The 12,292-nt window shown below is 41.3% G+C and overlaps 2 protein-coding genes across 6 annotated transcripts in view; both read left to right on the top strand.

The window, feature by feature from the left end:
• Nucleotides 1–2,889: 2,889 nt before the first annotated feature.
• spmip4 (sperm microtubule inner protein 4) lies at nt 2,890–6,606 on the top strand (the record flags this gene model as incomplete). Its single annotated transcript, XM_084357643.1, has 9 exons — nt 2,890–2,960; nt 3,074–3,136; nt 3,229–3,258; nt 3,420–3,610; nt 3,692–3,780; nt 3,864–4,038; nt 5,504–5,592; nt 5,680–5,967; nt 6,079–6,606. 9 exons carry the CDS (start codon nt 2,890–2,892, stop codon nt 6,604–6,606), a joined length of 1,524 nt encoding a protein of 507 aa, XP_084213769.1.
• Nucleotides 6,607–8,330: 1,724 nt separating this feature from the next.
• The window catches only part of osbpl3b (oxysterol binding protein-like 3b), a 39,036-nt gene continuing 35,074 nt past the window's right edge, over nt 8,331–12,292 (top strand). For all 5 annotated transcript variants that reach the window (XM_084358668.1, XM_084358671.1, XM_084358670.1 and 2 more), the window contains exon 1: nt 8,331–8,544. The gene's annotated coding sequence lies outside the window, so the exon portion shown is untranslated. The remainder of the gene's footprint in view (nt 8,545–12,292) is intronic.

The following is a 12,292-nucleotide window of genomic DNA, read 5'->3' as shown; positions in this document are numbered from 1 at the left end:
TGCTTTTTTCAGGTTTCTGGCATTTTAAAGAGTAAAGGAACAAGATCAGGTGCACTCGAAAGTATTTTTTCAGTTAGCTTCTTACTATGAGTAACAGGATCCCACATGAGCACAGTTTTTTCTGACAAAGTTAGAACAGTTTTGGGATATTTCACTAGAGAGCCGAAGTCACGCCCCTTCCGATGGACACCACGGGACCTTATTTCTGTAAAACTTTGTATGGTAGTGAATGAAGAGAGATGAATTATTATTTTTTATCCCATTTGAGTTCATCAGCAACTGAAAAGATAATGGATGGTGAAAATTCTGGCCATATGTCAAGGTATAAAACATATTCGATAACATGTTAGCTGATTAGCATTCAATAACTTCCTAGCTAACATGTTACCATTTGATTACAACCTGTGAGTTTAATTTCCAGGTTAAGACAAATGTCTCCAAGATGCGTGTTGATATTTCATGATTAACTTATGCCTTTATTAATCGCATCAAAACAATAAAGTATCACACATTAACATTAGCTAGAATGCTACCATTAGCTGTCGTCTAGTGGTAGCTAATCAGTCATCACACATATTTTGGTCCGATGTCCCTCGGGGAAAAAGCTTGCCATTGTCTTTACAGTTGCTAATCAATTAGGAATCAATGAAATGATAACAATTTATCAGATTGCCTTTGTTTATATGACTTGCCCGCTAGAAAACAGAAGTAGCCCACAACATTTGAGCTTTCTACCCTGAGTGTGATGTCAGAGGAGAATGGCTGCCAGGTGAATATGGCATGTATGACACTTTCAGGGATTCGAATGGTTGCAATGTTGTTTTCATTTTTACTTTTGAAAAAGATGATTATAATAGAGTTAATCCCTACATGTGGACAGGAAACCATCAGACTTTCTGGGATTCCTTATTATAAGGGATTATTTTTGATTCACTCACTGGAGGCTGACAGAATGAGGTTCCTTAATTGGGACAAAATCTCATCAAATGCAGTTTGAGGATTAATACGAATCAGACTCCTTTGATATGAAAGGTTTTAGGAAGTCTCCTGACACACAGCCGTCTGTTTTTCTCCAAAAATGGGTAAATTAATTAGCATTACATTCTGTCATTTAAAAAAAAAAAAAAAACTTTCATCGCAGTGGTCTGTGTTGTCTAGAGCGATAAGCCTCATTCATGCAAGCTCAGTCATGGCAGAGCAACAACACCACAGACAGTTCATGTCTAGCCCATCCACTGAAACCTAGTAGATGTTCAACCAATGAACACACAATCTCCACATCAGCTTAAGAACGGGATGGTTCTCAGGCTGAAATGATCTCCTGACTCTTTTTGAACAAGTTTTGTGGCTTTGTCTGGAGCAGTCTAAATGTTTAACTGTTTCCAGGTTGCATAGAGATGGAGACAACGAAACATGACTCCTGTAACCAAACACCAGCCGCACACAGTTGTATCCGGTGTCAACGTGTGCCGGCCAGACTCAGCTTGATTTCCATTCCACCTCATGGTTAGTCGAGTTCACCAAACTGTGAACGTGTAATATTATCAGATCCACACTCGATGACTGGATGACGGGCACCCCGGGCAGTGATTGCCCTCTGGATATGAAAATATTGATATATTATGAAATTTCAGCACATCTTGACCCTCAGTTGGTCACAGCTGTACATGACAAGGACGGGAAGTATTTTTGACAAGGTTACAGTTCATGTTTTTTTCTGGTCTTATCAAACCAAATGTGTGATATTCCAGTCTTGGTTCTCATGAAGCTGTTTTAAACTCTGCTCCCACTCTATATGCTGTGGGCTGGATTGGGTGTCACTCACTCTGATCCTATTGTTCATTGTAACATCGTCACTCCGGCTGTCCCAGGAATCCAAACCCACCTCACTGGTCACAAGTGAAGACGAGGGAGTCCTGTTCTGTCAACGAAAACTTCAGCTCTTATCCATTTTGACCAAGAAGACGGCTTCTCACATCTGCACCTGGAGAATATAAGATAATTATCTGGATCTGTTTTTCTGCCATTCACAAAAAGATTTTTAAAAAAAAAATAAAAAAAAAAGCCAGATCTATCCAATAGGTTCCCTTTGTGACACCTTCCAAGTAAGTGGACATTTACAATCATCAATGGATAATGTCGAAGAATAAAATAGGAGTGGTATCACTGGCTAAGATCATATACTTTAATCTTGTGGAGTCATTTAATTCTAAGAAACATACACGTTTGCAGTTTTAGCCATGCTATAACTAAAAAATTCTATATACTGATATGAGTAAACTTATAATTTAAATTTTGGTGAAAATTTTCTCCTGATTGATATTGTCAAATGTTTAAATCACCAGATTAAGGCAGGGAGGTAGTTTCAGGTTATATGGCAATACAAAATACAAAACAAAATTTACTTTTATCCTCAAAAGCACTTGATAAACATTAGTACAACACGTTGGACAACAATTCAAATACCAGAATATTTTTGACCAACTACCTCAATATCAATATTGCGGCAATAATGTAGGGATGACTATTGGTACTTTCACAAAACATAAACTATCTTGATAAATTATCATCAGTAATGAGGATATATAGACTGTCTGACTAGAAGTGGGTAAAGGCAAGTATAAGAACAAGTAGAACAGTCTGGTAGGTTCAGAAAATGTCATCACTTCACTGTAATGTAGGCTTTAAAATCAGGAAAAGAAACACTTATGCCATATCACGATGTAACGATAGACCAGTGGGCCTAACATTCATGATAAATGACAGTGAATTAACACTCATTAGAAAACAGTAAGACAAAACAACAACACTGAGGAGCAGACAAGTTTAACCACAGACCTGACTTAATTCTGTGTCATTCTTGATCACACTCTTTCCCTCAATAGCCACATGGAGCCTTCACTAAACCACGACACCCTGTCTCATAACCACCGTGGCTGTGGAGGAGCCGTCATATCTCAGTGAGTGTAAAAACATTCTTCATAGAAAGTCAAACACAGTTGCAGAATTAAACAATTCACACATCAAATGTCTAATTATAGATTGTTGTTTTACCTTCACATGCATATCACAGTCAACAACGTTATGACTACAACACTGTCAGAAAGAAAAGTAAAGTTCGTCTCAATGACCAGCTGTGAGTCACCATTGATTTATCATATGTATTATATTATAAAAGCTATTTCTCTGTGGTGATACAAAACGATAACATTCATTTTCTCTTCTCAGCATACCAAAACCAACTGATATAAATATGGCGTGAGTACTTTTTGTCGACTTTTTCTGTAGATGTACAGACAGACAATAGACTGACTTCTATTTTTACACAGCTTGCCACTTGCATTCAAGGTTTCTCTTGCCTGCCTCAAACTTTAACACATTTTATCCTCATTCAACTCATTCACTGTTATTGCTAACAGGGAGAAAATGATAAAGATTGCAACTCCCAAAGAACATCCCTATTCATCCCACATCTCCAAGTTTGCAATGTTCCCATCCTTCCGCTCTCCAGACGACCCTGAAACAGGAGTCAGAGCGGCCTCCCAACCTTTCCCCAACCCCCTGATCCCAAATTGTGCACCAGACATCACTCTGCTGAGCAAAACTATGGGTAAGAGGGCTACATGCTGATGTAAGAGGGGGTGGTAGATGTTTCCAGAGAGGTTTAAGATGTCTTTACTTCCATGCACAGGTGCTCCATATAGACATGAGGTCTTGGAAACGCCCATGGCAACCAAGAAGAAAGCTGTTATGTGGACCGGAGAACACGGATTCTTGGACGTGAGTAATGATAAATGGCTTCATATTATCGGTGAGGTTATCCAATAAACTAAATTAATCAACATTTTGTTACCTTCCTCCAGCAAACAAAGCCATTGAAGGGACAGAACCAGGTCTTCTACCCCACTCCTCCAAAGACAGTGCTGCCCAACCCGAAACTTCGTGACTGGGATTTGTCATTATCTGAGCGGACGAGCAACATGCTGAAAAACCTCGAGAAGACTCACTGGGTCACCTCCTACCAAATGCACTACACAGGTAAGGAAGCCTAAACACTAAACACTGCTGGGGACGGTGCAACATTATTACATTTTATATTTTCCCCTTGACTCTTTATTTTGCTGCAGTTCTTCTCTCTGTTCAGATGCACTATAGTGAAGGTGTAACTGTGAGTACAGTAACTAATATTGATACAAATCCATTTGTTATTTGTGTCTCAAATTTGTCATATTGGTCCTTTTAGCTGCCATTTATTATGATGGAAATAATACTGCCCTGATACAGAGACAGGGCTATTGTTCTCCCCCAACACATTTGCTGAAATAAATGTTGATTATATACGTTTCCAAGAGATGTTGAAAATTTACATTTCTTTATGTCGCAGCTTTAAGTTTCTTTAGTTATATTTTCCATTTTATGTTGTGACAACACTGTGCTTATGGTCTGGTTAGGTTTAAGCACAAAACCGCTTGTTTGGGGTTTGGAAAAGATCATGTTTTGGCTCACCTGGTTCTGTCTTTCATGGTTCCATAGCCACAAACATGCCCTGATGTCTTATCAAAAATATACAAGTTTGTTTGTTGCTCACACGTTGTGTAGAAATGCAGATATGACATACATGTAATGTATAGTACAAATTTAATATATCTGTGGTTTACAGAAATGTAAAATGCCATAATATATCATGACCATAGGGCTGTCTCTGCACATTGCAAAGCTGGCCCAGTTGCCCGGATACAATGTTAGCAGTTAACGTTTCTGCAAACCACAGATACGTCCAAGGTCGACATTTGCACTGAACGTGGCACAGTGTTCACATTGTATGCTCATTAGCTGACTTTCACTTCACGAGGTGGAGGAGATCATGGTGGCATTATGACAAGCCGCAAGGCTGCCAAAGCGGGTGACTGAAACTTGACTCTATGGGGATATTTCCAGCTTTTTATGTGGTGACCAAAACCGCCACTTTAAGCCAAACCATGATGTGTTCCTAACCCTAACCAATTGTTTTTTGTGACTAAACCTAAGCAAACCATAAGCACAGCGTTGAGATGAGAAAGAAACAGAACCTGAGAAAACCTAAGTTGCAACATAAAGAAATGTTTAGTAATCTGTGGTTTTGCGGAAACTTACTTACTAACATTTATTTAGGCAATTTAGCAGCTCAAAGCACAACTTTATGGACTTTGGCACACATGAAAGCTGTCCCTATTGCAAGGGAATGTTGAAATAAAATAAAAATCCATCCTCTGCTCTCTAAAAGAAGTTAGAAGACCATCCCTTCAATACCCCATAGTACAATACCCTCCTTCTTCTCTTACTCCTTATCAAGTCCTTTAGCAGGAAGCTGAAAAAGCATAAGAACATGGAGTATAGTTTGCTTTCAGAAACTATGAAAGCCTGTGTGAACAATAAATAATGCAGTAACAGGATATGCATGATTTTAACCTCAATAATCAATAATATTGTCAGTCTTTGACATTTTAATATTGTTTTATCTAAGGATCGGGGCCAGCCAATCCTCTAAAAATAGATGACTTCAGTGACAAGATGTGTGATCTCACTGGCATGAACTCACACTCTGCACCACTGGTAATATCCTTGAGAACACTGTACCTTTTGTACAGAAACATTTACAGCATGCATTAGTAATCCTGCAATGAATTCATCTCCCTACAGAGAGAAAGGTCCTTCCCTGTGTTTGTTCCCTCTAAATCAAGAAAAGGACGTAGAAGAAGACAGGGGAGCTGTGCGGGGAGGAGCACCTGCAGTCCCACTGCTGCTGAACTCCTAAATCCATCCCCAGCTCCAAACCAAGGCACTGCTTCAGCGACTGTAAACCAAGACAGGCCACAAGAGATCACAGCTAAGCATAATGAGGCATCAGATACAAACCAAAGGGGGCGTATTCTATCAAAGTACAGCTCTGGCTCCACAGAAACACAGGGCTCTGAGCCCTCCCAGGAGGTCATACACAAACAACAAACTGAAAGCCAAAGCTCCGCGTGTGAGGGCAGAGAGAGAGAAAACTGCAGAGTCCAGTTTAATGAAAGTTCCATGCATGTGTGTGTGTCACAGAGCCGCCAAGAGGCTAACGCTGCCCGGATCTCAGGCACAGAGCGACCTCTGGACCTGTACAACCGCCCACTTTCCCAGGGAGAGATGAAGGCCAACGGAGAGAAAAGCCTGCGTGTAAAGGACGAATCAAGCAGCAGAAAGGAGACTTTTAAAGCAGGAAGAAATATTTCTAGCTTGAGTAAGTCAGATGTAGCCAGAGATATGGCAGGTGTTGAATCACATGATGAGTTGTCATCAGGGGCAGCTGCAGAGCAGGAGAAACTGGCGGTGGGAAGTGTCTCTAACCCCTGCATCCTGCCCAGGCCTCCTGTCCTGCCAGGCATTCGCCCAGTGGACAGATGTGGGTCTGCGGGTAGAGAAGGCGCAGCTCTCAGCCTCCAGGACGTTCAGAGTTCATTCAGCAAGACGACGGCCCATCGCAACTTTAACAACACCATCACACGTGCCGCTGTGAACCTGAGGGACAACGTAGTCACGGGGAAAAAACATGACTTCTATGGGATCAACTGTCACTACCTCCATGGATAACTGAATGTACATTGATTTTAACATCCTGGGAGCAAATATTAGCTGTAAAAATTAAAAAACCTAGTTGTAAAATGTAACCACAACTGATATATGGATTTAATTTAACAACCTGGGGAAACCACATGAATCTAAACACATACAACCAGATAATTTAGATGGTTTTCAAAGTAAAATAACTGAATGTTATGAATTTAGATTTCAACATTATACAGTCACGGTTACATTTCATGATAAAATATTCAGTTGCTTCTGAGATTCAGCTGTAATTTGCTTCCATCACATCCAAACCAAAACCTGGTTGGCACAAAAAGAGTGACTTTAAAGGCTGACATTTTTCTCATATGCTCACAATAAACTAATTGGATCTTGTTCTTGTATTTACTGCGAGTCGTGTCTTTGTTTGCTCACTCAGTACTGTTAAGTACAGTAAACAGACAAGCTAATTTAGAAATGTTGTTAATTTGCTCTTTGGTTCTCATCTTTTCATTTGCAATATTCATCAGAGCTGAGGATGTATTATACAATAATGGTCTTATATAAGGCTCCCATAAGCCACGGCTGATTGTAAGGCTAAAATAAAAGAAAGAGCCTTCAAAGCTGACTTTCATGAGCTCAGCCTGCCTGCACAGTCCACACACAGGGAATATTCAGTGGCAGTAAATTCATAATGCAGCACAGATGAGTCCTTTGGTCTTTGCTGTAACCTTTCTCATTTCACAGAGGCAAACATTTGTATGAAGATGTTTTTCCTACCACAAACGTGACATAGAGTTCATCGCCGACCATTGTGTCGGCTGTGTTACGGAATCCGTCTCTGCGTATTAAAGGTGCTGCAGTAACCTTGTAGCTCGCCAACGTGAAAGGAAAACATGCCTTTTCGCACTGTAATCTGTTGCAGGGAGGCTGTGAAAGGTTTTTTTTTTTTTTTTGTAACAGAAAGTCCTTGAGCAGAAAAACCTGCAGCCTTGAGTGATATAACAGGCTACCATTCAGACTTTCAAGGAAAAACAACAATGATAATGGCTCTCGCTTCAATCTGAAGTTGTCAGGCTATTGCTGAGGGCAGGATGAGATTGTTAAGATTGTTTGTTTGTTGTTTGTTAATGTGCATGCGTTCAAACCTGCACGTATAAACAAACACTTACATCGAATTCAAGGTCATGAACAAATTCAACAGCCCTATTCACTCATTAGGTTGTTTACCTTTATTTTTTTAAATCTCAGTAATTGTTTGCAAAAGATGCTCCAGTTTATTGACTACATTTTCCTCATTATGTCATGACCATTACAGGAAACCTGTGATTGAGGCATGTGTCCAGCAGGTGGCAGTATATGATCATTTCCAGCAGCAAATCCTGTCGCTCTTCACTGACTTCAATTTGTTTATCTGACAAATGGTATCTTGTCATTTTTGGCAATTTGAACATCATTTCAACTATCACATAGAGTTAATAAAAACAAAAACAAAAAAAGTAATCCCACTCCTAATCTGCACACGGACACGGGGATGTACGATTGATCTAAATCTGTAATTAAAAGACCAGAGTTAAATGTCTTAATGAGTCTGTCTCCATCCTCACGGTGTGTCCTTGCTGTCGGGGTCCTCCTCGGCGCGTCATGGAAAAGATGCTGTCAATGACGCTGGCCCCGCCCCCCTCGAGGTGACGCCGGGCTCCGCTCTGCGTTTTAATTGGAGCGTGGCTTCAGTCAGTCACGCGCCGGGCGCCCTCCTCCATACAGCGGTGGAGAAATTGATGCTTGCGGAGCGGATGGTGCATGTGTGTGCATGTCAGTGTGGAGAGGGCAGGCTGGCTGTGTGAGGCTGTAGTTTGAGTGTGTCCTCACTGCCTGTTGTGTACTCTGTGTTTTTGTTGCGTGAGAGTATTTTCAAGATCTCCGCCCTCATCACCTGGAATTCACATCTGTAACTCCGTCAAGGTGAGTGCGGTTTTTCTTCTGCAGGTAAAAATGTTTGTTTTTTTTAAACTTCATGATTAAAATCTTTCTGCTTACAAACTAACTGTCCGCGCTTGGAAATCACGAATGTGTCGTTTAAAAGTTGCTCTGCGGCGCTTTGAGGAAGCGTGAAACATTTCACAACAGTTCAAAGAAAAGTGCTGCAAAATTTCAGAGTGCTCACTTGTAAATCTTTAAGTGAAACCGGAACCTGCATTTAGCACCACCTGACTTTAAAATGCTGGGTTCAACTCTCCTGTAGCCCTCTCCAGGCAGGTGTGTTCAAACCATTTGAAACACCAGTAGAGCCACAGTCTCCATGGTAACTCTAGGCCCCGTCCTCTTCCTCTCCTGACAAGTAAATACAAGTTGTGAAGGATAAGTCTACTGTTTCCATATGAACCTGATCTACAGCAATATCAGTGGCAAGCTTTTCAGTACGACCCAGCCACAAGCCAAACTATGAATAATGTGCCTTTATGAGTGGCTGTACTCTCATGCTGAGTGCATGTAGGTGTGTGTGATGATGACAGGGAGCGCAGATAGGATCCATTTTCAGATTTAATCAGGGCTTGAGCTCAGCATCGCACACTCACCAGGTTTGGTGTGAAAACAGCAGGGTTTTTTGCAACATTTTTAAGGCAGATGTAAGAGAACGTGTATGCCAGTCATCAGTGCACTCCCTGATGATTACAGTTTGTGCAAATCCAGCATAATGATAGTGATTCTGATACTGAATGTGGGGATTGAGGCAAAACTTTGTAGTCAAATGTCTACATCAGTCCTAAAAACGTGGGCGAGTCAAAGCCGCTCTGTTTGGTAAAATATTACTCTGGCTCACTCACAGAGTAGCTGTAAATTTAGGGCTTACAGCGTGTTATCTCAGCTCTTTTTGGGTGTTGAGTCAATAGTGCAACAGAGGAGGCTTTTCAGGTGCAGCTCAGGCTGTGTGTGTGTGTGTTTTGGTGTGTGAGGCTCAGTAAGGTCTACTGAGAGTTTCTGTGTAAATGTTTGTCGTGGATGGTGCCCACATCCTGCCTCAGATTGGTGTACAGGTGAAGGACAAAATCACTACTTCTCGTTTTGTTACTGTTGCAGCTCCCAAGGGTTTTCATTGCTGTCACACCCAGTCCAGGTCAGTGATCGCAGTCAAACACAGGAGGACTGTGAGGGAGAGGAATCAGTGGAATCTGTGGAATGCACCCGCAGGATAGAAAGAAATCTTTGGCCGTGCATGACATATGTTTAAAAATGGCAGCGGGGCTTTTGCATTGCAGGAGGCCACCGTCACGGTAATCTCAGTTCCCTCCCGGCATCTGGCTGAATCTTGAATAAATGCGCAGAAACCCATCATCTGTTAGATTCCACTGCGAACAGGTGTTTTTGTGTTGCACCGGAGAGGAGAGGAATATTGCACAGATATCCAGTCCAATGCATTGATATTTACCAGTCAATAATTCCCTTTCATTGATTAACACCACTGATAGTAGAGGATGTAGTATAGAGCTTTAAATGTGTGTGTTCAAGTCATAAAGTAACCTTCATAGCACTGCTCCAGGGTCTGCACAAAACAGAAAAACAATGCATTTTTTAATATCCACTCAACAACAAGTGAATAAAGCAGGAAGTGGATAAATAGTACCAGAGCAACAGCTGCCGTGAGCATCTCGTGCATGTGGCAGGTGTTGCCTCTTTCTGCGTGGGCAGCAGGCCTCCATAAATAATTCATGTGGTTTCATATGTAAACGGTAGAAAGGTAGAGTGATGTGTGTGGTTGATGGACCATGTCTGCTTTTTCTTACGTGTTTAAACTTCGTCTGAAGATTTTTTTGTTTGTTTTAAAAAGCTGTTTGCACCGTGCAGCATTAGCAAGGACAGATGAAACAACTATTACAACCTGCCAAGGGACTGCAGATGTAAATTAGCTCTAAGCTAACTCTGGTACAATCAAATTATCAAATGGCAACATTTATGTTTAATATTGTACCTGGTCCCTCTACAAATAAAGATGAATTAGATTAAATAATATCTCAGTTTCACTTGTATCAGATGAATAAGATCACCAGTAACTGCCTTGAGATACATCATTTTTTCTGTCCAGTCAAAGTGACTTGGATTATACAACAGTATGACATTTCTAATGACAGATTGGTGATCTCGTCTCAGCCTCCTCCAGGCATCAGAGAGGCTGAAGGAAGGATGGTTTCATAACTCCCCTACAGTCTGCCAGAGATCTGCATGAAGTTTTAATGAGAGCGGCCCTAGCAGATACCTTTAACCAAAAAACAATAGCTCGCTCCACGAGCAAAGATGTGTTTTCACGGACCTCCTCCATACAGCCATGGTCATCCTCTGGGTTTGCGGGGCTGAATTATTCAAAATGCTCACCAGCTTAAAGAATGGCAGCTCTCATGTACTTAAATAATACATGGCTTTGAGTCTGGAAATAATATTCTTCACTCATCTTCACTCATTTTTACATCTGGACAAATGGTAAGTCAGTATTGGCTTGTGAATGTCATTTAAATCATTAAGCAGCCATTCTCTGAACTAATATACAGTAAATTAGATTTAGTGATGTCTGTGTAATTCTTAAAGATAAGTCCAGAAACACTTGTCAGTCTCCTCCTCACTCAACCATGCATAGGTGTAAATCCCAGAGGGAACGGGGGACACGACCCCCCCATCATGCAAAGTGTGCAACCCCGCCCTGCCCATTGCCTCACAATGGTTTGATCCACTGCCCCTCCACCCTCACATGCTGCAGGCACTGTAGTGTGCATGTGTGGGAATCTGACTTTGGTGGCTGATTTTCAATAAGCAGTCCAAACAACGAATATATTAGATATTTTTTTTATATATAAAACACATTTATAACCGTCACCCATCTTCATTAAATTATAGGTCACTTTATGTCAGATAGCAGGTAGCTGATGTTTGGTAGTTGACTGTAGTAACTTCAACCAGTATTTGCAAACTGTTTTGAATTCAAGTCAATGTAAAAAGCTGGCAATGCAATGTGGTGCTCCTTAGCTGGCAGGGTGACAGGGTGTTGGTTAGCAGAGTTGCAGCACTACTTTTGGTGTCCCCCTCAGGAATTGCTCTTGAGAACATTTAATTTAATTTTCCCTCCCAAAGCTGACAGCAGATTGTCGCCCCTGCAACCGTGGTATCCCTGGTAAGCTGCTCATACTTCAGATCAGATATTCAAGAGACTGTGTACAGTTCATGCAGATGGTTTTGAGAGCTGTCTATGAGAAGGTTTTGTGAAGGTTTTAGCCATGCTAGATGTTAATGACCTTCAGGACAGTTATGCTGGCCTCTTGTTCCAGCATAACTGTCCTGGTACATTGATCTAAACACCTCAACAACTATTGAGGGTATTGCCATGAAATGTTGTACATTTTGTTCATGACCCCCAGAGGATGGGGAAACCTTTTGACTTTGTGATTCCCTAACTTTTCATTTAGCGCCATCAATTGGTCAAATTTTAAAGCTACTGTGAGTGATATACAGAGCTTAAGTTGCTCTGTAATACAACAGCAATGACTGTTATAGACTATTTGGTCGATAACCCTTGTCTCTCCTCCCCACGCTCACGACAGGGAACTCCATAAAGAGGCGGTCCTATCTGCTGGTGAATGCACAGAGAGCAGGATCCTCCTGTTTGATGTTATGTCTGGAGATAACCGCTCCGCATTGATGTGGTGACATAGAGAGGAGAAGGGGG

This window comes from Pagrus pagrus (assembly GCF_965226575.1).
Source record: "Pagrus pagrus genome assembly, chromosome: 7".
NCBI lineage: Eukaryota > Metazoa > Chordata > Actinopteri > Spariformes > Sparidae > Pagrus > Pagrus pagrus.
This window is presented reverse-complemented; position numbering and strand designations above follow the sequence as displayed.